The following is a 27,678-nucleotide window of genomic DNA, read 5'->3' as shown; positions in this document are numbered from 1 at the left end:
TTTAAACCATAACTGATGGTTTGTAGAACTTACAGCTTCCTGCACCTGGGCTCTTTGGAATTTAAATTATTATATGCTTCCTGAAATCTGAGTATATATCTTGCATATGTCTTGCACACTGAGTGGAATAGTTTTCTCATGGTTAGCTCTCCCAAGGATTCTGAGGGAACGTCCTTATTTCAGGGGACTCATTTCCACTTACATCTTTCAGTGCTGTGTCAAATTATTCTCGCATCAGCAGGTCTTCCAGCTCAACTTCACCTACTTCCTCTTCCCTTGCTATAATCAACACACTTTATATTGTGGATAACCAAGAGTGTAAGAATGCATTCTTGTTAAACAAGGAATATTGAACATCTGCCACAGTTCTGTTTAACAAGAATCCTTTTATATTATTTTCTTCAAGTTCATTTCCCTTGTAGGGACCATAACCCTCCATCTTTCAGCTTTCCCCTTCTTTATACAGCACTGGCCTTTCCCCAGTTTCAACTGAATGTTGTTAATGCTCCTTGCAAAACTCTCAACAACCTCTGGTTCTTTCAATTTATCCAAGTGTCATCATTATCTTAATTTCCTACATTTTTGCATTTTTTGAGTTCTGTCCTGCAGTTGATAACCAATAAATTGTCCAAGTTCACATCTGCCCCTGAAGATGTCTTACCCATTGAAATCTAGTTCTGAAATCTCTGTCTTACCATTACATAATCACTCTGAAACATTCCAGTGTCCATAGGTGTCTTCTACATATACCACCATCTTACATGATTCTTAAATCAAATACTGACGACGATTCAATTATGCTGTGTGCAAAATTCTACCTAGTGGCTTCCTCTTTTCATTCCTCTCCCCCAGCACATGCTGTTCTATTATTTTTCTCTTTTTTTCATACTACTGAATTCCAGCTACCCATCACAACTATATATGAACAATTTCCTTTATCTTGTCATGCATTCTGTTGATCTATGGAAATGGTACACATATATAAAGTTGTATGGCCATTGGCTTTGTGTGTATCTTTGCTACAATGAAGTATTCATAATGCTGTTCATAGTAGCTTACCCACATTCCTATTGCCTTATTCATTATTAGACCTACTCCTGCATTATCTCTGTCTGATTTTGTGTTGATAACCTTGTACTGACAGGACCACAAGTTATGTTTTTCCTGCTACTGGACTTCACTAACTCCCACTATATCTAACTTCAACCTATCCATTTCTCTTTTTAAATTCTCTAATCTGCCTACCTGACTGAGATATCTACCATGCCATGCTCCAACCCACAGAAAACCAATTTTATTTCTCCTGGTGACAAAATCCTCCTAAGTAGTCACCATCCAGGGATCCTTCCCATTCAGTGCGGCAGCATTCCCTTGGAAGAAAAAAGCCATAGCTCTGGTTTCCCCTTGCTTTCAGCCCTTTGCAGCATCAGCACAGCAAGGCCATGCTGGTTGCTGTTACAAGGGCAGATCAACCCATCAACTACTAAAAACAAGGGTAGATCAGTCAATAAACTTCTGAAAAGGCCTGGCCTCTTTACAGACACTCCTTTGTTGTGGTTGCACCTACGGTATGGCTACCTGTATCGATTGAACGTTATAGCTCATTTTAAGAAACGCAGGATCACCTTGGTACGGCTCTGGTCCTCCTATCATTTTTCCTCCTATCAAATTAAGTTTCCACCTCCCTTAACTATTTCAATAATTTCTTTTATCTCATTACACATTCTTCCAATCTCTTCGTCTGCAGAGCTCTCATGGAAATAAAACTTGTTCTATGAAGTGGAGGTTTTCTTTTCGTCTAGCTTAATAATCATAAGCCATTCACCATGCTGTTTGCAGTAGCTATACTACACTCCTATTTTCTTATTCATTATTAGCCCTTCTCCTGCAATGCCCCTTCTTGACCTACTGCCACTAATCTTGTACTCACCCGACCAGTAGTTATGCTCTTCCTCCCACTGCACTTCCTTCACTACTATATCTAATTTCAATCCACCCATTTCTCTTCACAGTTTCTCTAATCAGCCTACTTACCTGATCAAGGGATCTAACACTGCATGGTTGTGACAATACGAGTCACAGCCTCCATTTAAATACAATAAGTAATTACATATGTTATCAGAGATATGTTTTACATTGTATTTGTGTAGTGAACACACCCTCTGTAGTCTGACACCAGGCAAGGGGTGCAGGAAGGGAATCTGACAGCAAGAAGCAGACACTCAGTTGTTACCGGCTATGAGGGTAACATGTTTGTATAGTGAGAGACTGGTTGACGTTTTTTGATAAATGTGTTTTGTACAAATCAAGCTTTTACTCAACCTATCGTGACAAACAATCAAATATTTAACAGTTCATATTTTTTAAAAACTGTATGAGAACTTCATACACCCCAATCCCCACAATGCTTGATTTGTTTCTCCTAACATCAACAACCTACTAAGTAGTTATCACCTGGAGGTTTGAGTACGGAACTATTCAACTCTAGGAATCTTTTATCCAAGGGGATGCCATCATCATAATATCACGTAGTAGACCTGCATTTCCAATGTAAGTGGGGAACTGTTCCACTTTAGGAATATTTTACCCAAGGGGAGGACATAATCATAAAATCATACATTATACAGCTGCATGTCCCCAGGAAATATAATAGCTGTAATTTCCCCATACTTTCAACTGCTGCCCCTTTTCAAAGAACATATGTTTAGTCAGGTGACTCCACAGACAACCATCCCCCCCCCCTCCCCCTTTCAGTGTGATTGCATCAACAGTTTGGCAATCTGCATCATTAAGATATGCAAGGCATCTCACCATGGCAAGATCCATGGTTCATGGTGGGATATCAATAGTACATAGTTATGAATTTACCTTTCAGATTCAGCTCGATGTCTAGAACCATAGAACTGTAGTTACTGTTATGGTGAATATCTTGTGAACTCTTGGAATCATGGCCGTTCTTTGCTTTTGTAGGATGATTATACACCGAGGGGACAAAAGTCATTGGATACCTCCCAATATTGTCAGGCCTCCTTTTGTCTGGCGTAGTGCAGTAACTCGACATGGCATGCACACAACAAATCAATGGAAGTTCCTGCAGAAACACTGCACAATGCTGCCTCTATAGCCGTACACAGTTGTCAACATGTTGTCAGTGCAGGATTCTGTGCAAGTATTGACCTCTCGATTACATCCCATAAATGCTCGATGGGATTCATGTCAGGAATCTGATTGGCCAAATCATTCGCTCATACTGTCGAGAATATTATTCAAATCAACTGCGAATATTTGTGGACCAGCGATGTGACGTACTGTCATCCATAAAAATCCATCGTTGTTGGGAACATGAAATCCATGAATGGCTGCAAACAGTCTCCAAGTAGCCAAATGTAACCATTTCCAGTCAATGATACATTCAGTTGGACTGGAGGACCCAGTCCATAACAATATGGAGCCACAACCAGCTTCCATAGTGCCTTGTGGACAACTTGGTTAGATAGCTTCATGTGGTCCGTGCCATACTTGAAACCTACCTTCAGTTCTTACCAACTAAAATTGGGACTCATCTGACGAGGCCACTGTTCTCCAGTCATCTAGGGTCCAACCTATATTATCATGAGCCCAGGAGAGGCGCTGCAGGTGATGTTGTTCTGTTAGTAGAGACATATGCATCTGTTGTCTGAAGCCATAGACCATTAACGCCAAATTCACCAGACTGTCCTAACGGATATGTTCATCACACATATCCTACTGATTTCTGTGGTTATTTCAGTTGCTTGCGTGTTAGCACTGATAAATCTACAGAAATTCTGCTGCCCTCAGTCATTAGGTGACGGGACTGTTGGCCACCTTGTTGTCTGCGGTAAGAGATAATGACTGAAATTTCGTATTCTTGGCATACTCTTGACAACGTAGACCTCAGAATATTGAATTCCTTAAGGGTTTCTGAAATGGAACGTCCCAACAAATGACAGCTCCGTCAATGGAGCCTCCTTTTGTACCTTGTGTTTGTGATATTACTGCCATCTGTGTATGTGCATATCACTATCCCAAGACTTTTGTCACCTCACTGTTTTTGTAGTTATTCTTAAACATTAGTGACAAAATATTTTTCTTACCCTTGCTACCGCAGAAGGATCTTCATACAGTCCAGCAATAATTGCAACATGACCTGGTCTAGTCTCTGTTGGTACCCTAGTATGTGAAATACCCCAAGTTCCTCTTGTTTCCACAATAAACCTAAAGAGAGAGGGAGAGAGAAAGGAGATAATCAACATGTTTTTAACAGAACAATTATCAAACTGTACCACAGAGTACAAGAAATCCTCTATCTTACTTAAAAATATAATTCAGATAGCCTTCTTTGTACATGATAGAGATTCATGTTACATAGAAGATAAAGAGCATCACATAATAAGGAAACAATAATCTATTCTCCATTTCAGTTAATGTTCGTCATTCATCTGCAGAAATGGAGTGTAATACCAAACCCACATGAAAACCTGTTATATGCACATAACATCACATTTAGCCATGACAATGGCACTGAACAGCAGGCAGAAAAGTGCATGTCATTTAGTTGCAAATCATAGTAATAATGTATTCAACAATTTTAAATGCATGTTTCATTTTAGAAGAAGAATCTTTGATTAGACAAAATATGAAGTGATTACAATTTTTTTTATATTTATGTGGATTGTGCAATTTGGCTTACAAAATAAATATCTGATTCAGAATCAAAAAGTAGCATGGGAAATTATTGATATTAGTAATTGGCACATTCCACATCACAGAGACAGACTACATACGTGACACAATAAAAGAACTATGCCAAATTAAGCATAGACCAATGTGTGTGTGTGTGTGTGTGTGTGTGTGTGCGGGCGCACGCGCTAGAACCCCGAAAACTGGACTCTCTCAATAACTCGACAGTCCTGGAAACTCGACAAGCCTGACACATTTTTTGGCTTTGAAAAAAGAAACAAAACATAAACACCCACGGTATTTTTGTAAAAAGCTAATTTAATTTACAGTAATAATCATGCTCATAGACTATTACAGAGCAGTGAATAAATAGCTCTGAAGAGACTGAAATTATATTTAAATAAATCCTAAACTATCATCAAAAGAATAAAACATAAAATATTGCTGTCGCACAGTAATAGCACTTTATTTCACTTATTAATCAGCTAATTTAAGCTTACTCTGAATAAGGCTCAGGGTTCATTAAATAAAAACAATATCTCAAAGTTAATGCTTTAATACAGTTAATAAAGTTAATACAGTATGTCTAATACTTTCAGTCAAAAAGTATGTAAATAGCAGGTTTTAATTGGGTCTTACACCCTAAAAATATTTAAGTATTTGAAAATAACTAATACAGTACTATAGTAACATAGTAATACAGTACTAAACTAGTACTAATATTTTGAAACTGAACATTTAACATTATGAATGTATTTAATTCTCTATTTTACAAAGATTTTAAATGTTGCTCTAAATGCCATTATTAGGGCTACAGTGTCTTTAGAAAAGTGTAAATGTTGACCATCTGACTGGATCACTGAATATGAAGTCATTGATGACTGGTCGGATATCCAATTCATCCAAAACATCTCAGTGGGCATGAAGAACAGCCAAGTTGCTCAATCGCTTCTGTCCCATTGTTGATAGGATATATAACTTTAGACGTCTACGGGCGCTAAATGACCATTCTGCTGTTGCTGTTGCTGTCGTGATTGGAACTACTTGCAGAAGCTTAATGCACTTCACTACTTCACATAACATTTCTCCAACTGCAGGCTCTTGTGTAATGTACTTTCTTAAATCATGCATGTTTTTAAGACTAGTTGTTTTTATTAGCGATATTGGCTAACATATTCAAGTGTAGGTGCAGTCTTTCAATGTCTAGGTCATTTTTGAAAAACTCAGTTGATTTTCCCAAATTAGTTTCACTTCTGTTTACTAAAAGGAAGCATTCTTGTTCAACTGCAATGACCTGTGTGAGTCCAGTTGAAGCAAACCGCTAAGTAATGCAAGATTGCACCATTTCACATACTTCAATGTAAATAGCTTTGTAGCATTCCTTTGGGGTTTTGAAAGTGTGCGATGAGCTGGCTTCGTTGTTTTCATACTTCTTTGGTATACTTTGATTCCGAGGAAGTGAAAAATCAACTTTTGAAGGTTTTTCTTTTAAACACAATTCCCAAAAGTGTTCAAAACTATCATGCCTTCCCTTCAATTTACAAATCAAGCCCTCATATATTTTTTCCAGATCAGCAACACGTAGACGAGGACATTGAATTTTTTCATTGACATCCTCTACTGGGCTCATTGCATGGCAATAAAGACGTAAAAAGAAATAAGTCTTGAATTGTAACACTGACTCATGGTAGCCTGCACATTTGTAACCTGCCTCTGTTTTGTCCTCTGCAGAAAATGTTACAAAAAACTCTAGAAGTTCTTCAAAGATTTTCAATATTCTCAAGATACTAGAAGCTCGCATAATCCATTGGGTCGGGCAAAGGGGTCGTACACCAGCTTGGTCGTTGGCACTCTCACAGCGTATGCTTCTGAGAAGTCAAAAGTCCCATCCCTTTGTTGGACTCCCTTAAAGTGTTTATTAGGTCCTTGGCTAAAGCCATAATATCCCTCATAGATGTAAAATCTAAACAGTGAGCAGTGCAGTGCACATAATGTGCTTTTGGTTGTAGATCCAAAACCAACTTTTTTAATCCTTTGAACTTACCTCTTATATTCGAGGCACCATCATAGAACTGTCCTCTTAAGTTATCCATTGACAAACGAAGACGAGCAAAAATGTCTTTTAAAATACTAAACAGAGTTTGTGATTCAGTGTTGGGGGCCTCGTATAAGCCAATAAAGTCTTCTTTTTTTGAAGAAAATTGTAATAGATTTTTAGCATCTGCCTCTTTGCAGGTTTTGCAGAAAACTTTTTCGGTAGATGCTTCATATTCTAGCCATGTATATTTGATCCACCAAGACTGCTGACATGATTTTCCCTTACTGGATTTTCCAGGTTTCAGCTGTGAACAGTTCTCGCCTGAAGATGACGAAGCAATTGATGACACAGTAATTGCTGGAGGCTGACTTGCAGTGTCATCAACTTCCAATCGCGGCTTTTTGGAAACAAATTTATCCATTGCAAACTTAATTCACAACACTAAGAGACTAAAGTAAACGAATAAAATATAGTCAATATAAAATAGTCCACTACGCACTAAAGTCCGAACACTAAACATGTCTGCAGCATGCACTGAACGAAACTATCCACACTAAATGACTGCGACAGCAGGGTGGGGTTTATATAGAGCGCGGAATCGTAATGTCTCGAAGCATCAAGGTGATGCAAGGCAGAGGGTTCCAGGCACTTCTGCTCCAGTCCTTTTGATGTCACTGCGCCGGGCTTTACCGGAAGGTTCACAAGCCAGGACAAATTTTAAGTGTGCCCGCAGCACCGTGACACTATCAAGATTCACAACACTCTTTTTCAGTTAACCTGCTTACTACCATAATAATTATTTGTTTTAACTCATCACTGAATGTATATTAAAAGGTAACTATCATCAAACAAGGAAAATAAAAAATTCCAAAATAATTTTATGATTTTACAAAGCATAATATAGCTAATAATTTTCTTAAATTATTGGGAGGGGGGCTCTGTCACCCCCCCCCCCCCCCAAACGAATTTTTGAGGGGGCTTGCATGCCCTCAGGCCCCATGGAATCGGCACCTGCGACGATGTGTATGACTGTACAGCTGACACTGTTCTTTTAGAGAAGCTTAGGTATTGCAGTATTGGTGATGTACCTTGCAGATGGTTTTCATCTTACATGAGTAACAGAAACACGTATTCTTATTTTTTTTATTTATGTTTTAAATTAGAAGACACCCAGTTAAAAAGCTAGAGGGGATATACCGAGCCATTGCTTCAGAGTGGAGTGATAAATGCTGTGACTATAACAACACAGATCAGTAATGAATCAACTTCTGCTTTACATAATTACCTCTAACTACATGTTAGTAACAATAAGGAACCTGATCAGAGTACATTTGAATATCCAACCCAGATGTTTACACTATGTAGCTATTAGTGTTCTTAAGGCAAGCATCTTCAAAGATAGTTGTGTTGGGAATAAATATGAATGGCCTGCTAACAAAACCACTCTGCAAACAGCTTTGTGGGACAATGAGTGCAATACTCTTGGCTGAAAGTTTTATGAATCACCATCCAAGCCCAAGCGTGATTGTGTTCTATGAGTAGGTTTTGTCAGAGGTCCTAGTGACTGGTGAGTGTTCCCAGCTTCTGTGTTCTGTACCTGCACATTGCACATTAATACACGATGTTTGCCTAAATAATCAACAACATGTGCCGCAATGAACATTAAAATCTGCAGCAGAATGTGTGCTGTTTTGAAGACTGTGTGCCAGACTCAGACTTTAGCCAAGAACCTTCATTTTCACAGGTATTATTCTTACTGACTGAGCTACAGTATGTGATCAAAAGTATCCGGACACCCCAGAAACATACGTTTTTCATATTAGGTGCATCGTGCTGCCACCTACTGACAAGTACTAGATAGCAATAACCTCAGTAGTCATTAGACACCGTGAGAGAGCAGAATGGGGCACTCCACGGAAATCACGGACTTCGAACGTGGTCAGGTGATTGGGTATCACTCGTGTCATACGTTTGTATACAAGATTTCCACACTCCTAAACACCCCTAAGTCCACTGTTTCCGATGTGATAGTGAAGTGGAAATGTGAAGGGATACGTACAGCACAAAAGTGTAGAGGCTGACTTCTTCTATTGACTGACAGAGACCACTAACAGTTGATGAGGGTCATTGGTTGGTTGGTTTAAAGGCGGGAAAAGGGACCAAACTACGAGGTCATCAGTCCCTTGTTCCTAATAAAACAATGCCACAAGTGTGAGAATAAAAAGGACGAAACATATAACACAAAACAGAAAGAAAGGAAAAGCCACAAGAATGAAGGGAAGGCAACAAACACTAAAAGGAACAAAAGAGGACAAGAAAACAACAGAGAGATGCTAGAAACAGAAGAGAGTAAAACATGAAAGCAGAATACAGTGGTTGGCCAACCACGAGAATAAAAAGGGAAAGCCTGCCACTCTGTAACACATTAAAACCTAAAAAAAAAATGGTTCAAATGGCTCTGAGCACTATGGGACTTAACATCTGTGGTCATCAGTCCCCTAGAACTTAGAACTACTTAAACCTAACTAACCTAAGGACATCACACACATCCATGCCCGAGGCAGGATTCGAACCTGCGACCGTAGCAGTCCCGCGGTTCCGGACTGAGCGCCTAGAACCGCTAGACCACCGCGGCCGGCTTTAAAACCTCCACCCTAAAAACACTACGGTGGAGGACACAGAGGGACAAAGGACATGTGCTAAAACCTACAGAGAACTATAAAACCCACTCTCATGGATAAAACGTAAAACTAGAGTTGCTGTGGAGGCATTACTGCCCAACACCGAAGGTAGGGTGCTGGGAAAGTTAAAAGTCTGCTGTAGAGTGGCCAAAAGTGGGCAATCCAGCAAGGGGTGGACAACTGTCATTTGGGAGCCACAGCGACACTGACGTGGGTCCTCGCGATGGAGTAGGTAACCATGCGTTAGCCATGTGTGGCCAATGCAGAGCCGGCAGAGGACAACTGATTCCCTGCGAGAGGCCTGCACAGAAGACTTCCGCACATTCATAGTCTCCTTAATGACACACAGTTTGTTGTGCGTGCTGTTATGCCATTCCGTCTCTCAAAGCAGCAAAACCCTGCGGTGAAGATGGAACGCAAGTCAGCTTCAGAGACGCCTAAATCCAGAAGCAGTTTCTGTGTCGTCTGTTTGGCCAGCCTGTTGGAAAGTTCTTTGCCGTGGATTCCGATGTGTCCTGGGGTCCACATAAACACCACGGAACGGCGGGACTGTTCCAGGCCATATATGGACTCCTGAATGGATGCTACCAGAGGGTGGTGAGGATAGCACTGGTCGATAGCTTGTAGGCTGCTCAGTGAGTCAGTGCACAGGAGAAATGGCTCGCCAGGGCATGAGCATATGTACTCAAGAGCACGAGATATGGCCGCCACCTTTGCAGTGAAAACACTTCTGCCAACTGGCAAGGAGTGCTTCTCAATATGTCCTCCATGAACACATGCAAAGCCTACGTGACCATCAGCCATTGAGCCGTCGGTGTAAACCATTTCAGAGCCCCGGAACACGTCAAGAATTGAGAGGAAGTGACAGCGGAGAGCGGCGGGGTTAAGGGAGTCCTTAGGGCCATGCAAAAGGTCCACACAAAGCTGCAGCCGAGGTGCACACCACGGAGGCATACGCGAACAGACAGCAAGTAGAGGTGGTAAAGGGAAGGACTCCAGTTCGGAGAGAAGGGACCACATACAAACCACAATTATTAGCCCCAATCTGGGATGCCAACACAGGAGATGGACTGCCACGGGCAGGAAAAGGAGACAGTAATTTGGATGCTCAGGGGAACTATGAATGTGTACTGTGTAAATGGCGGGCAGTTGCGCACATCTGATCTGCTGTGGAGGGACACCAGCCTCCACCAGTACGCTGGTCACCGGACTTGTCCTAAAAGCTCCTGTCGCTAATCGAACCCCACAGTGGTGCACAGTGTCGAGTAAATGCAATGCTGAAGGTGCTGTCGAACCATAAACCACACTCCCATAGTCAATTCTGGATTGGATAAGGGCTCTGTAGAGCTGCAGCAGCGTACAGGAATCTGCACCCCAATTGGTGTTGCTCAGGCAACGGAGGGCATTGAGGTGCTGCCAGCACTTCTGCTTAAGCTGGCGAAGATGAGGGAGCCAAGTCAATCGAGCGTCAAAAACCAGTCCTAGGAACTGATATGTCTCCACTACAGTGAGTGGATTGCCATTAAGGTAAAGTGTGGGTTCTAGATGAATGGCCGACAGAAGTGCATGACACACAACTTTGCGGCTGAAAACTGGAAGCCGTGGGCTAGAGCCCATGACGGCACCTTGTGGATGGCTCCCTGGAGGCGCCGCTCAGCAACAACAGTACTGGAGCAGCAGTACAAAATGCAGAAGGTGTCTGCATACAGAGAACATGAGACGGAGGGCTCGACAGCTGCTGCTAGACCGTTAATGGCCACTAAAAATGGAGAGACACTTAATACAGAGGCCTGTGGGACTCAATTCTCTTGGATATGGATAGAACTATGGTAGTCACCAACTTGGACACGGGAAGTACAGAGAGACAGGAAGTTTTGGATAAAAATCGGGAGTGGTCCGCAGAGACCCCACTCATCCAATGTGGCAAGGATATGATGACACCAAGTCGTGTTGTATGCTTTACGTAAGTCAAAAAAGACGGCAATCATGGGTTGCCATCTAGAAAAGGCTGTTCGGATGGCAGACTCGACGGACACAAGATTATCAGTGGTAGAGTGACCCTGGCGGAAGCCGCACTGACATGGAGCCAGCAAGCCATATGACTCCAGGACCCAACCCAACCGTCGACATACCATACGTTCCAGCAGCTTACAAAGAACATAGGTGAGGCTGATGGGCCGATAACTATCTGCATCAAGCGGTTTTTACTGGGTTTGAGCACTGGAATGATGGTGCTCTCCCACCATTGCGACAGAAAGACGCCATCGCACCAGATCCAGTTGAAGATGACGAGAAGATGTCACTTGTAGTCAGATGAGAGACGTTTAATCATCCGGCTGTGGATGGTATCAGGCCCAGGAGCTGTGTCGGGGCAATGTGCAAGGGCACTGAGGAGCTCTCACTCTGTAAATGGGGTGTTACAGGATTCACTGCAGCATGTAGTGAATGAGAGGACGTTCCCTTCCAGCCGGCGTTTGAGTGTGCAAAAGGCTGGGGGTAATTCTCCGACACAAAGGCTCGAGCAAAGTGCTAGGCAATCGTGTTTTCGTCAGTACATAACTTGCCATTTATGGTAGCACCGGGGACAGCTGTTTGGGCCTGGTACCCGAAAAGACGTTTGATCTTTGCCCAGACTTGGGAAGGTGACGTGTGGCACCCAATGGTGGAGACGAATCTCTCCCAACACTCCTTCTTCCATTGTTTGATGAGGTAGCGAACACAGGCATGGAGCCATTTAAAGGCTACGAGGTGCTCCAGGGAAGGGTGCAGCTTATGCCGCTGTAGAGCTCACCAACGCTCCTTAATTGATTCAGCGACTTGCGGCATCCACTAAGGCCTGTCTTATGCCTTGGGCACCCTAAAGAGCGAGGGATCGCATTTTCTGCCTCAGAAACTGTGGTGCCACCGCCAGACACCACACTTGCTAGGTGGTAGCCTTTAAATCGGCCGCGGTCCGTTAGTATACGTCGGACCCGCATGTCGCCACTATCAGTGATTGCAGACCGAGTGCCGCCACACGGCAGGTCTAGAGAGACTTCCTAGCACTCGCCCCAGTTGTACAGCCGACTTTGCTAGCGATGGTTCACTGACAAATTACGCTCTCATTTGCCGAGACGATAGTTAGCATAGCCTTCAGCTATGTCATTTGCTACGATCTAGCGAAGCGCCATTACCAGTTACTATTGATGCTGTAAAACATGTACTGTCAAGAGCGATGTTCACCATTTATGGATTAAAGTTAAGTATTCCAACAACTACGTACATTTTTTTGCTAGTCTCATTTCCTTGACCTGTTCCAGACCTCACGCCAGCCTGCGTGAGCTAAAACGCGTGCCTTTCGGCTTCCTCTCATAGTGGGTTGGCTGTCTTGCCAATCCACAACAGAAACAATTGTGCTAGTCACCTGCTCACCCATCACATCGATGTTACCGTGTGGGGGAGATTCAGCGGTGACAGCAGAAGTGAAAGCTCTCCAGTCCGCCTTGTTCAAAGCCCATATGGGCAGGTGTCCGTGTGCCTGACGCTGGGGTCATGACAGGAAGATGGGGAAGTGGTCACTACCACACAGGTCGTCATGTGCTCTCCAGTGGATAGATGGGAGAAGTCCTGGGATGCAAATTGATAAATCAATGGCTGAGTAACAACCACAAGCCACAACTGATATGTGTGGTGGCCCCAGTATTTAAGAGGCAGAGGTCGAATTGCAACAGTAAAGTTTCGACATCTCTGCCTTGGCCAGTAAGCATGGTACCACCCCACAAGGGGTTTTGGACATTAAAATCTCCCAGAAGTAGGAAAGGTTTAGGCAGTTGATCAATCAGTGCAGCTAATACATTCAGGGGTACTGCACCATCTGGAGGAAGATGTACATTGCAGACAGTTATTCCCTGTGTCGTCCTTATTCTGACAGCCACAGCTACAAGAGGGGTTTCAAGGGGCACATGTTCACTACAGACCAAGTTTAGGACATAAACGCAAGCTCCACCTGACACTCGATTATAGTCAGTACGGTTCCTGTAATATCCCTTACAGCCACCGAGGGCAGGGGTCTGCATTGCTGGGAACCAGGTTTCCTGGAGGGCAATGCAGATAGCAGGTGTAAAGCTTAACAGTTGCTGTAGCTCAGCCGGGCGTTGGAAAAAACCGCCGCAATTACACTGGAGGGTGACATCATGAGACTGGGAAGGCATGGAACATTCAATGAGGCAGTTTACACCTCAGAGTAACCTGCTGCCACCGATATATTGCCTGAGCAGTGTAGTGCCCCCAGAATTTTTATGAAAGTCTGGAGACACTTGTGTTCCAACTGTTTCGAACACGCGTTATTTTAAAGCAGGGTGTAAGGATGAGCATGGGATACTGCATCCATTTATTGTTTGTGCAGGCAAAACTGGAAGGGAGATAATTCGTCGGCGCAGGCAAGTGTTCAGCACGACCTGCCAAGAATAATTAAACACGGCCCGGAAGCCCCGTGGCCGGCTGCAAAGAGTAATGTAACTTTGTACTGTTGAAAAACAAATGGAGTGACTCGAGATAGTGACTGTTTTTTAGATGTTGAACTGCTGTTGAGAGTACGTGGACTGGACGTGGATAGTCAGCCACCATAAAAGCTTATGTATTAATTGTGCTCAAAAATGTGTAATTAACTAATTCTGGGTGCCCAGTAATGTGTGGGCTTACGTAATGAAGTTAAGTTTTTTTTTTTTTTACAAAGTGGAAATAAATATGTTATGGTGCATTTAATGATATTCCAAGAGTAGGGTATTTTTAAAATAAGAAGAGAGAGAGAGCGAGAGAGTGAAAATTTCCTCTTCCTAGCAGTGAAATCTTTGCAGAAGCATCTTGTGCTAGCAGAAGACATCGGTGCTGCAAGAAAGCAGAACCAGCATTCTTCAACAAGTTAAGTCCAGGAAAAGGCTTAACATTACACCGGGCCACTGCAAGAACGTGGCGACTATGATAGGGCCTGAGAAAGAAGGGAAAATATTAAAGAAGTTATAAGAAAAAGAAAAGAAAGGAAAAAAAAGGGTTGGGAGTTGCCATAGCAACCGATAACAGAGAGGCTGAAGCGCGATTCCACGATACTTATCCAGAAATATTGTGTTGATAAATGGTGAAATGATTAAAGGAATCAAGAAAATCGCAAAACACTGCAACTCAAATTGCCGATGCCGCTGTCTACAAACACCGCCGCCGCCGCACACCGCCGCCGACGCACACCGCCGCCGACGCACACCAATGCACACCAATGCCGACGTACACCAACGCCGACGTACACCAGCGCCGACGTACACCAGCGCCGACGTTGCATCACACTAATGCTGACGTGGCCGTCCACAAAAGCCAACGCTGTCGTCCACCTACGCCGATGTCGCCTTCCACCGATGCCGGGTGAGCAACTACTGACCTTTGATTGTTTGTGAAGTGTGGGGTGTTGTGGAAATAAGCGAATGTACTTTTAATTATAACTAGATTAAAGGCAAAACAAAACACAATGGAAAAGGAACCTCAATCCGTACAGTCTATTGGGGCTATGGGGATTGAAAAACACGGGCCAGATTTAGGCGAATTAATGAGGTTTATCAAAGCGCAGTTTGAATCACAAAACACAAAACTAGAGACTCAAGTTAATACCCTAAGTAATCAGATGCAAGAATGGAAAAAAGAATTGTCCGATTCCCTGAGTGAACAGACAAATATTTTATTTAAGGATTTAGAACAAAGAAATGAAGCTAAACTAAAAGGATTAGTTCAAGAATTACAGTGTGATGTAGACTGTAAATGTAGTAATTTGGAAATACAATTTAACGAAAAATACGACAAAATGTATGTAATGTTACATTTGATGTGGTCGAACAAGAATTAACTACGCTAAAAACCAATGTCCAGAAACAAGATAAGTTGCTCCCACTAGTACAAGTGCAAATTTCAGGGGTCAAATCACGGGTGGAAACCGTAGAACAGAACTTCAAAGAAAAGTTAATGACTGCAGAGCTTATAAAATAGTAACTTCCAATTTAGGTAACACCAAGAAAGACTTAGAAACGTTGAAGAAAGAATCCAAGCTTATGCAGGAGAAACTAGAGAAAGATACAGTTTCCCAAAATATTGTATTAAATAAGGACATGATAACTTATTTGCAATGGGGATCAAATTCAGGCTTGTTGAGAGAGTTTCCTAAATTCAAACCAGACGGGGAGGTACACCCCGCCCATTTCTTAAAACAGTTTAACCAAGCCAATAATGTTAAGGATACAAAACGATATGTACAAAAACCGCAGGGACATTGACGTTCTGTGTCAACGGGCGGAGTGACATCCGCCGGTTCCCGAGTTGGGTTCGGTGTTACTTCCACATTAGTTTTCCTACACCGAACTCCCGTCAAATCTTCGACTATCCTGTAATCTATTTAGAGCCCTTAAGCTATCCTATCATATTAGTATTCAAAGAGACCAATTATGACTACACGATTATGACTAATTTAAGGAGTCACAATAAACAGTAACATCTAAGCACGAGATAAAACTAACAGGGTAATATTCTAACAGGAGATATAATATGATGGTACTGTTTAGGAAGAATGATACCTAGATGGCATAAACTGAACATGTATATGAAATATAAAGTGAAGTGACTAACTGAATAACTATTTGATTATATTGTATATGATTTCTATTTTTATAGAATGTTTTATATTTTTTGTAAAGTGTGATGTGATAGGGGAGGGTTTATATCTAATTTTGAAAGGGGTGGGTAGCATAGGCACAGACACGACCTACACACCACGCCCTTCATACAAACCTCACAGACAAGTGTGACTGGTTATTCATCATTTGCCATTCCATAGGAGTTGCCAAGATCTTTTCTTCGGGGACTTCAAAGGTAATGGTGAGAATGTCCATTCTGCAGGAGATGTCAAGCATCATACCTCCTCCGGCTTCTCACTTAAGTACCGCCGAAGTGGGGATCCTGGGGAAGGGGGATGGGAAGGGTTTCCTGTCTTTGGGGCTTTCTTCTTTCTTTCTTCGGTCTTAGCAACAAATTCTTTTATTTCCTCTCTTACTTCTCTTAAGAGTACCAATCCATCTTTCCCTCTGTCCACATTCATATACTTCTATCGCTGAAGTCCTTCTCTTTTCCGTGATTTCTAAAAATCTTCAACTAAGAACCTTAGTGGGCCAAAGAATCAGGACGCATGATCACACTTCCACACTCAAACAATTAAATACAAAGACGCAGACAGGTAATACACAGGGAGACGTAACAACCATCGCAGATAAGGAGGGAGGTAGTGCTCAGGAAGGGCTCGAGCACATGTGCTAAGTAATGAAGGTTACACATCTCAAGTGAAATGGTATAGTAAGCTTAAGCTAAAGGAACAAGGGGGGACGAAGTGTATATCCGCCTGTGTTCATAGCTATAGTAGTACAAAGTAATATGAATGGAGATAAAAAGAAATAGATATTAAGCCAGACATATCGAGTCAAATAAGCTTCTGATGAATAATATGATTGTGCAGACCGAATAGCCCGATGAAAAGAAATAAAGTTACAACCATGGACGAAACATATTTAGTTATTAAGGCTATATAAGTGGGCTGTAAGCAATGAACAAGCGAAGAATTTAAGCAGGTGGGCTGAAGGATTCAGGAGGAGCAAAGGAGAGGTAGATAGAAATTTTACCAGGAAATTTTAAATAAAATAGTGAGCAGAGGAGTACGAAAGAGGCAAGACTAGCAATCATTGTTAGAGAAGATAGGGAGGGCGCATCCGATGTAGATGAAATGAGAGAAAGAGAGACAGGTAGGCAGACCCAGAGGAGGCTGACCTACACTGTGCGGGCAGGGGCACCAAAAACGCAATTGACCTGTACCATAGTTTAGCATAAATGGAAGGGGTGTACCTACCCAAGGATGAGGAAGAAGATTTTTTCGTAGTATCAACCATTACGTAGACTGGAACCCAAAGGGAAAGGGTAGCATAGTGACCTGAGATTGTAGTGGAAAGTTTCTCCTGGTAAATTTGAATTCTGAAATTTTTTTAAATAGAAAAGGCGAGTCCTGCGCGAGGAGATAGGAAAAAGAGAAAACCCCAGTACAACTAATTTTTCTTAGACCCGGAAAACCAATGGTTATCATTGCAACAGCTTCTAAAAAATAAAAAAAAATAAAAAAAGTAAAGACTCGACTCAGAATAACGCCTGAACTTTGAAACTGGCTAAGGGGAGGGACTTATTTTGGCTCAATCCTGGAAGCAAGAGTAGATAAATCTATTGGAAATAGCTAATACTTGTTGTACTATTAGTTTATCATATTACTATGTCTATGAAAGATGTTACCAACAGCTTAATGAAATACCGGAGATGGAAGAGAGTTTTTGTACCTAATGTTTTTATGTAGTACAAAGTAACAAGATAAATGTTAAGAAAAAAAATTATTAAAATATATGTTGTGTGCAAAATAACTAGTGTTTGAGCTAAGGGGAGGGATATGAAGTGCCCCCAGAATTTTTACGAAAGTCTGGAGACACTTGTGTTCCAGCCGTTTCGAACACACGTTATTTTAAAGCAGAGCATAAGGATGAGCATGGGATACTGCACCCATTTATTGTTTGTGCAGGCGAAAGTGGAAGGGAGATAATTCGTCGGTACTGGCAAGTGTTCAGTGCAAACTGCCGAGAATAATTAAATACGGCCCGGAAGCTCCGTGGCCTGGATGCAAAGAGTAATGTAACTTTGTGTTGTTGAAAAACAAATGGAGTGACTCGAGATAGTGACTGTTTTTTAGACATTGAACTGCTGTTGAGAGTATGTGGACTGTGTAGCTGTTTTTACGGATGGGTCGAAACAAGGGGATTCCGTTGGTTGCTCAGTTGTTTTTCTGGATCGTGTCCTCAAGGTCCGACTGCTCAGACTTTTACTGTCTTTGATGCAGAATTGTCTGCGATCCTGCGGGCACTGGAGCTGATGAGACATTCTTCCTCTCCTAAATTTCTTGTCTGTTCCGATTCACTCAGTACCCTTCACTCATTGCAACGTTTGTATCCGGCAGACAAAATAGTCCAGACCATCCAGGATGCCCTCCTCCGACTACAGCGACTGGGGAAGGTTGTAGCTTTCTGCTGGGTTCCAGGGCATGTCGGCATTGCTGGAAATGAAAGGGCAGATCTCGCAGCCAAGGAGGCGTGTCTCGATCCACAAGTATCTCAGTGTGCTATCCCCCTGCATGCACTCACCTTGCTGTTGAGCTCACTAGTCATGCGTCGGTGGGAGGATGAATGGCTGGAAGTGACTGACAATAAGCTCCGTATAGTCAAGCCCACAACGCGTGTGTGGTGTACTTCATCTCAGCCCCATCGACGGGACGAGGTTCTCCTCACTCGGCTTCAAATAGGCCACAGCCCTATGACGCATGGCTTCCTGCTCCGGCGAGAGGACCGTCCAATGTGTGGTGCTTGCGGCGTCCAGGTCACTGTGCGCAACGTTTTATTGGATTGTGTTTTATTTTATGACCAGCAGGCCGCGGCTGACTTGCCAGCGGACCTGCCATCTCTTTTAGGCAACACTTGGACGAATGTGGTTAAAGTTTTAAAGTTCTGTGCCATGTCAAATGTTTTTACAAAGATTGTAGGGAGAGGATTTTAATTTGCTCACTGTGTGACAAGCTTGCCCATATTTTATGTAAGTGGCCAGCCAATGACAATTTCCTGTGGCATTCTTGTTGCTGTGCTTCAGTTTTATTAGGTCTGTCCACATTCGTTCCTTTTAATGTGTGGCAGGGTGCTGATGACCTCGATGTTGAGTGCCCATAAGCCCCAACACACACACACACACACACACACACACACACACACACACACACACACACACACACACACACACAGTACATGGACTGGACATGGATAGTCAGCCACCATAATAGCTCATGTAGTAATTGTGTTCAAAAATGTGTAATTAACTGATTCTGGGTGCCCGGTAATGTGTGGGCTTACGTAATAAAGTTTAGTTGTTTTTTTGTACAAAGTGGAAATAAATATGTTCTGGTGCATTGAATGATATTCCAAGAGTAGTGTATTTTTTAAATAAGAAGAGAGAGAGAGTGAAAATTTCCCCTTCCTAGCAGTGAAATCTTCGGAGAAGCGTCCAGTGCTAGTAGAAGACATCGGCACTGCAAGAAAGCAGAACCAGCACTCTTTAACAATCAAGTCCATGAAAACGCTTAACATTACACAGGGCCACCGAAGCAGTCTATATCCATTGTGTCTCAGGGTCTGGCAAGATCTTGGTCCTCAGCGGACACCAAAATCTCCACCCCATCCTCAGCCGCAGACCTTGTAGGTAGCGGTGGTGTGGGTGCCACCGAAACTTCCTTGGTCTTAGGGGGTTTTCTTTTTGGATTTCTCTTGCTGCTCCTTGGGTTTCCCTGGCTGGGAGGACTTCACTGGCTCAGTCTCCAGGACTGAGGAAGAACATGAAGCCCTACGACCAGCTGCTTTTGCGCTCTTCAGCCACTGGCGGGTGTCATCTTTCCCACTAGAAGAAACCTGGGAAGGGAGTAATCCAAGAGACCCCTTCCTAGCAAGAGAAGCTGGAGAAGACTTACGATTCTCTGGCTTAGAAGTGGGGACGGATGTCCCCGATGGTTGGGGGGTTGTTGCTCCTGAAGTAGGTGGTGCAGGAGCAACAGGGAGGGAAATGCCCCCCCCCCCCACCACCACCATCAAGGGGGCATGTGCAGTCTTCCAGCTCCGAGAGGTGACCTGGGTTGGCAGAGTTGATGTTGGATGAAATGTACACCTCTCCGCTCTAAATTAGCATGCAACTCATCGTCGGATTGCAAAAGAAGGTCTCTGTGAAATATGATACCCTGGACTATATTTAAGCTCTTCTGGGGCATGACGGTTACAGAAACATCCCCCCGCTTGTCACAAGTGAGTAACTCCCGTGACTGGGCAGAGGATGCTGTTTTGATCAAGACTGACCCAGATCTCATTTTAGACAAACCCTCCACCTCACCGAACTTGTCCTCTAAATGCTCAACAAAAAACTGAGGTTTCATCGTCATGAAAGATTCCCCATCAGCTCTCGAACATACAAGGTACTGGGGCGCGTAAGATCCGCTGCCATCCTTAGCCTGACGTTCCTCCCATGGTGTGGCCAGGAAGGGGAATGATTTGGGGTCATACTTCTGTGCGCTGAATTGACCTCGTGATTGCTTAGAGACTGCTCGTGTTTCACCACCAGCAAGAGATGATGTACTACACTTCATCGTGTGTCATCCGTCCTGATGCCACCCACTCCGACCAGGGGCCCTCCCCACAGGCGTCACCCAGCCTCAGCAAAGGCCACCTGGCAGGATGGCCATTGTCGGGAGTCCCGATGCCCCAGGTGGCTGGACATCTGCCCCTTGGGAAGTAATGGCACAGGCATCAGCAGAGTGATCCCTGTGTGGTCAGGGGGCTACAACCACCAGGGTACATGGCGGCTCCACCATAACGGACTGGCTACCGCGCTGGATATCAGGTGCAAAGAAGTCCATGGTCATCATCGAAGCAGAAATCAACACTCATAGTGCATGGCGGAAAACACACCCAGGAAAGTGTCCTCGCCCAAGAGATGGAGAATGGGCAGGACTGCAATGCGATGACGAGAAAGTGGGCTAAAGATCTCAATGCACGATGAACACGATGCACCTTGTAAGGTGCCCTTCCCAAATTGGCTCGCTCTTCAGGAAAATTCTGAAGAATGGAGGCCTAACTCTACAGAGGACCATCACATAAAGGTTGAAATGTGTGAAAGTCCTTTTACTCGTCTCGTACAACAGGCAGGAATATCTCGGGCCTATTCTAACCTCCGGACCTTCAGGGGGGGAAGAGGGTCATAATGTGTAATAGGCAGACATCTATCCAGAGAACCACACAGGAATTCCAAACTGTATCAAGATCCACTGCAAGCAAGTACTATGACATTTAGGCGGGAGGTGAGAAAAGTTGGATTTCATGGTCGAGCGGCTGCTCATAAGCCACACATCACACCAGTAAATGCCAAACCACGCTTCGAAAGGTGTAAGGAGCATAAACATTAGATGACTGAACAGTGAAAAACATGTGGAGTGACGAATCATGGTACACAATGTGGCAATCTGATGGCAGGGTGTGAGTATGGTGAATGCCCAGTGAACGTTATCTGCCAGTGTATGTAGCGCCAACAGTGAAATTCGGAGGTGGTGGTGTTAAGGTGTGGTCATTTTTTTTTTCATGGAGGGGGCTTACACCCCTTGTTGTTTTGTATGGCACTATCACAGCACAGGCTTACATTGATGTTTTAAGGAGCTTCTTGCTTCCCACTGTTGAAGAGCAATTCGGGGATGGTGATTGCATTTTTTAACATGACTGAGCACCTGTTCATAATGCACGGCCTGTTGCAGAGTGGTTACATGCCAATAACATCCCCGTAATGGACTGGCCAGCACGGAGTCCTGACCTGAATCCTATAGGGCACCTTTGGGATGTTTTATAATGCTGACTTCGTGCCAGGCCTCACTGACCGTCATCGATACCTCTCCTCAGTGCAGCTCTCCGGGAAGAATGGGTTGCCATTTCCCAAGAAACCTTCCGGCACCTGATTGAACATATGTATGCAGGAGTGGAAGCTGTCATCAAGCCTAAGGGTGGGCCAACAAAATATTGAATTCCAGCATTACCAATGGAGGGCACCACGAACTTTTAAGTCATTTTCAGCCAGGTGTCCAGATACTTTTGATCATATAGTGTATCTACATCTACAGCTACACTCTACAAACCACTGTGAAGTGCTTAGCATGGAGTACATTCCATTGTACCAGTTATGATGGCTTTTTCACATTCTATTCACATACAGAGCACAGGAAGAATGAGTATTTAAATGCCTCCATGCACAGTATAATTAATCTAATCTTGTCCTCACAATCCCTATATGAGCGATACGGAGGGCATTGTAGTATATTCCTAGAATAATAATTTGATGGCAAAAACACTTCACACTAATTACAGTTTGCACAAAAAAATTTACGGGGTCATTTTTCCTGCATTCTACAAACTAACAGAATGTGAAGAAATCTTAAAACATAATGCAATAATAATGATGTTACGTTCTGCCATCCACTTGACATTGATTTCGAGAGTACAAAACAATATACATTAAATTATTTTTTACATATTTTAATACTAACTTAACACAAAACTTTATGATTAACAACATTTAGTTTTCCCACAAGGAAAGGACCCGAATAAATTTTTGAGCAAATAAATATGATAAATGTATAAGTGTATATTCTAGCATAACTCTGCAGTTTCTGGAGCAACTAACTAACTATGCCACCTGATTATAACTGGCTCCAATCTCTATTGCAAATGGGGGTTTGAGTATGAATGATTTCTGGGAACATAAAGACAAGGTCAAATGCATCTAAAAGTTTCCACTGCATTCAACAAGTTTCTATGTAATTAAAATTACACTTAAATGGCACTGGGACTACCATCCATCAGTATAGTAACCAAAAAAAATCGTACATTCAACACTAATAGCATCTGTTTCCAATTGTTGTCACAAGCCACCCCTTTCACACTCAGACCCCAGCTCCTAAGCCTGATTATGAAACGTAATGAGATCTATCACCAACCATGCTAGTGAGATCAAAAAATATGGAATTGGCATGTCACCCCCTCAAAACTTCCACCTCACCCTTGCATACATGGACTTTTTTTCCTTTCTTTTCCCCAGTTAATAACACATATGAGGATCAATGTGATTAAATATTGATAAGGAGTTAACACACTTTTATAGACAGCTGTATGTGTACTATTCTAGGGCAACGTTTCACCCAAGAAGTGATATGACACTAAGCAGAAATTTTGAATACAGATGGCACACATATTATCAGACAATTCTTTAGCTTCCTAGGCATACTGATATCTGTCTGACAACTAATTTACACCTTTATTAAGAGTGTCGTCAAGAACAATTTACACTTCAGAAACATATGTTACACCCTCGTATTTAATATCAGGAGGAAAAGTTAACCATACTATTCATTACTATACTAACATTGATAAGGAAGAAGGGAAATAAGCTACTATAAAGATCTTTGGCCATTTACTCACTAATCAGAGGCATAACATAATAAAAATTTAGGAACTACAATCTGTCTAGTTGGGAAGAGAAATACAGAGTCATGGTTTTTTAGGTGGTGCTGGGAGGGGCACATCCAACATTACAACAACAAGGTATTATATGTTAATTTTTGGGGCACTGAATAAATTTCTCTCATCACACAATGACTTCCTCCAACGTCTTTGGTAAGCTGTGACTGTCAAAACAAATACTGTAATGGTATTTAAACTTAACAATGAAAGACAGAGAGGGACAGAACAATAGAGGAAAAAACGACAACAACAGAATTTTTCTGTCCATGTTCTGTATATGACCCAATAAACTAGATATAGAATAAAAAACAAAAATTACAGTTGACTAAAATAATTACTTCAACTAAATAAATAAAAGAACTTTTTCTTTCTATGATAAAATGAATAGCAGTTGCAATAAATTAAAGCAGTACAACACGGAATAGTGAAAGCACTGCAGGAAATATTGATGAACTGTGATACATAAATCCTGTCTTTTTCTGTAAATTTCAAACCACAGTGTTTTCTTTTCGAATTTTACACTAATGAACTGTTACAGGCTTAGAGTATATAATGTAATTTTGACTGTAACAGTAAAATTTGGGGGCAAGGCAATATGCACTGCACAGAACCTACTGCTCAAGATTGTTTTGTATTCACATTGACAGCAACATGAACTGAAAACCAGGTATTATATCAGACAATATTTCTTGCTTCAATTCAGCAATTTATTCTTTACATTTGCTCTAGTATTCTAACGACAGCCTCAAAATGGTTTAGTTTCTTTTGATGTTATGGTAATGAGCAACCACGAATAATTTGAAAACAGCTTTCAAGAATATAATACTAGGAACAAGAATTATCTTCAACATCCATGATGATCCTTGCAATGGCACAAACACGAGCAAAATTATGCATTTGTATGCAACCAAAATACAAGTAAATTAAAGCAGGTGATGGACAGGAACCTAACCTTAAAAATAAACTGGCATTACATTTACTCATGGACAACTTTTAATCGAGAGTGTAATTTGGTAACCCACTATAAACATAGATTAATAGTAAAGTAACCGGGCACTAAAATCACTGAAGTGAATAGTCATCGTGTAGTGGTCTATGAAAATATTCTATTTTCATGTACTAGCTGGCACTTCCATACGCTGGAAAGACTCCATGCACATAATCCATGAAAGATAGAAAAAAAACAAGTACCATTCAATGTTCGAAAAATATTTTTCGTTGGTCCCAAGCATCCAGAATCAGTAATGACATGATCTGTCAAATAGACAGTTCAAAAAAGTTAGCAAAAATATCTGTTTGCCAGTCGTCGGGTTTTCAGTAACAGAAATTGATAAAATTCTATCTAGTTTACATTTACGAATAAAATGTTTCAGACTTACTTTAGAAAAGGAGAATCAAGATTTTCACAAGCCTTGTAGAAAGCTTCTGATCGAAGACCATCAGCGACAAAAAGGACCAGCCTTTTTGCTGGAGCATAGCGTGTAGTAGCATTTGGTTCAATTCCTCTCACTATAGGCGACTTAAAATAAATGTCAAAAATTGACGCAAGAAACACAACGTGAACAAGTAAAGCTTGAAGTATTACGTTCATCGTTTTGGAAATCACTCAATAACACTACTTGATTTATTGCAAAGCAGATATCTAACCACAGTACTGAACACTCTGCATTCATGTCTCAAATGGTGACCATGACAATCCACACCACAACCAGTATTTATTTACACTGCACACCAAAGCAACACGCCTTTAAACATTATCACAACAATCCATAGACATTACATGTTAAAGCATCCAGCCGTCCTACGATGTTAGAAGCTTTGAACAAAGGAGGGCCGCCAACAAAACGCCAGCCATTTATATTATAACATAGCATCCATAGAAGATCTGAATATTAGTTATTGATATTTTAAAAAATATACAGTTTGAAATAAATGTTACTGGTGCTTATTTAAATGTACTAGCCAGACGTGTAATTGCACTAGATGTACCAGATGTACCACTATATTTTGTGTCTTTATGACTTTGCATTGGCTGCTCTGTACAGAACAAATGAATAAACGTTTTTGAGGACTTTTTGAATATAGGTATAAATCGCTAAGGATTTGCAATTTGTTGAGAAGACGACACGGGAGCTCTGTGGTTCTTTTCTGTGAAATATTTCTTTAGCAGCAAAATCGGGAAGATGCTATGCGGTAAGTCACCATTTTAATTTTGTCAATAGTACTGTAGTTAGTGGTATGAATTGCAACAAACGCCTGTACGTTTCCGAGTTGCCTTGCACAAACGACGAAAGACTCTCCGTTGATATAAGACAAATATTCATAGGTATATAATTTTGGAAATTTCAATTTGCTTTTCTTTTATTGTGCTTACAAACTGTGATACTTTGTAAAGAGCATCCATGATAACGCCCGTATTGTCCAACTGCATATTCTGCTCTAACGTTTTCGTCTGTTGCAATGAGAAAAACATCAATATAACTGTTGAGATCTTCAAAATTCCCACATAATTTAGCAGCCGTAACGCTATTCAGAAAAAATCTGGGTAGACACAAAAGGAAATATGGCGGCCTGCGTCCAAATTTTTCAAAACGGCTTCCCCGTGGGATAAATAACTTCAGTATTCAAGCAGTGAAACAGACGGCTCGGCTCTGCGACAAAATAGATCCAACCCTGAACTTTGAGGTGTAGATCGAGAAAACTGCCCTTTTTTATACATGTACGGTCATTTATTTTTAATTGGTTTCAGGCAGGCCCTATTTCATCAGACACAAAAAACTGCGTTTTGTCCACCTGAAACTACGCGAATATTTCAATTTTCAAGTTCCAATAAAAGCATAAGAAAGTAAAGTACTGTGAACAGATGTAAAGAGGAACGGCTTATTTTTCTTAATTATTACGACTGCCTCCTTGTAAGAGGAGTATTACTATCCAATCTGTTTCTTTGCTGTTAGGGTGTGGATATGATGTCATCGGCGCCATATTGTTGCTCCGAATCGGAAGTATATCACTTGTTTGGAATATCACGACTATATACTTACGTAACATATTTTGCTACCCTACTTTTTTTGTATAAAGTGCAGGTTTTGTCAGGCTGGTCGTGCAGCAGACGGTGTTTTCATGTCTCCGATTACCATTCGGTATGGAAATGTGTAAACATGGCGTGTCTAACATCATCATAAAATGTACCTGTGGGCGAAGTTGACTAAGTTAAAATGCATAGCTACACTGTTCTTGGTGTCTCTACGAATAATTTATGTCGAGTCTGTTCACCAGTTTTGAATTAGTAGAGGTCGGAGTAGGGGCTGTTAATGCCTTATGTCAGATCTTTTTCAGTCTCAACGAACAAACATTACTTTGTTTAACAGCTTTCGGTGATTGCTACACTATGGTAAGTATTGGTGGGAACGCTATGTCGCTACTGCTTGTACTCTGTGGCAATGCGTCAGTTCACATAGCCTACGCCCTACAGGAACTTACGTTTAAGTAACCAGATAGATCAATTAAATGCGAGAAAAGAGCCCAAGTCTTTACAGCAGATATTTCTGGCTCACATGGACTTGTGATCATTGTGTTATTCATAGTTTCCTTTCGCTGTCCTGTGTTCGGGTTGCACAAATCACATAGACTCATCGAGTAAGCGTAGGGTCATTCCACTGTTGCAGGTGTGACATTTTGTCACATTTTTCACGCGTAAAGTTATATTTATTTGTACTTCAGGTGTCAGAGTAAGGCTAACTTTAATTTAGTGAATAGAATAGCGTGTTATTAAGTTCCTGTAAAAATTCCAGTCACCAGTAATGACAAATTCAGCTTGTAAATATGTAGCATTTAATAATGTGAAGCGATTCGTGAAGATAAGGAAATTCTCTCGTTAGGTCTTGAAAAAGCAGCTTAAGCATTGCCCAAACCGAATATTTATTGTGGGACAAGTCATCGCTAACAATGGCATAGCTAGGTACGGTGCCATCCAGGCCACAGCTGTAAATATAGTTGTCTGCTGTTGGTGCCAGTGAGCACTCTGGATTTCATCCTGACAAACAGAAGTATAATTTTCAACATAGTCAACCTGCAAAAC

At 41.9% G+C, this 27,678-nt stretch overlaps 1 protein-coding gene across 2 annotated transcripts in view; it reads right to left on the bottom strand.

The window, feature by feature from the left end:
* The window catches only part of LOC126483900 (GPI ethanolamine phosphate transferase 1), a 272,222-nt gene extending 246,833 nt beyond the window's left edge, over positions 1-25,389 (bottom strand). For both annotated transcript variants that reach the window (XM_050107168.1, XM_050107169.1), the window contains exons 1-2: positions 24,980-25,389; positions 4,116-4,236 (exon numbers count right to left, since the gene is read on the bottom strand). In XM_050107168.1, the coding sequence (XP_049963125.1) occupies positions 4,116-4,236; positions 24,980-25,191 (333 nt within the window). In that variant the 5' untranslated portion in view covers positions 25,192-25,389. The remainder of the gene's footprint in view (positions 1-4,115; positions 4,237-24,979) is intronic.
* Positions 25,390-27,678: the final 2,289 nt, after the last annotated feature.

This window comes from Schistocerca serialis, chromosome 6, assembly GCF_023864345.2.
Source record: "Schistocerca serialis cubense isolate TAMUIC-IGC-003099 chromosome 6, iqSchSeri2.2, whole genome shotgun sequence".
In the NCBI taxonomy this organism is placed as follows: Eukaryota; Metazoa; Arthropoda; class Insecta; order Orthoptera; family Acrididae; genus Schistocerca; species Schistocerca serialis.
This window is presented reverse-complemented; position numbering and strand designations above follow the sequence as displayed.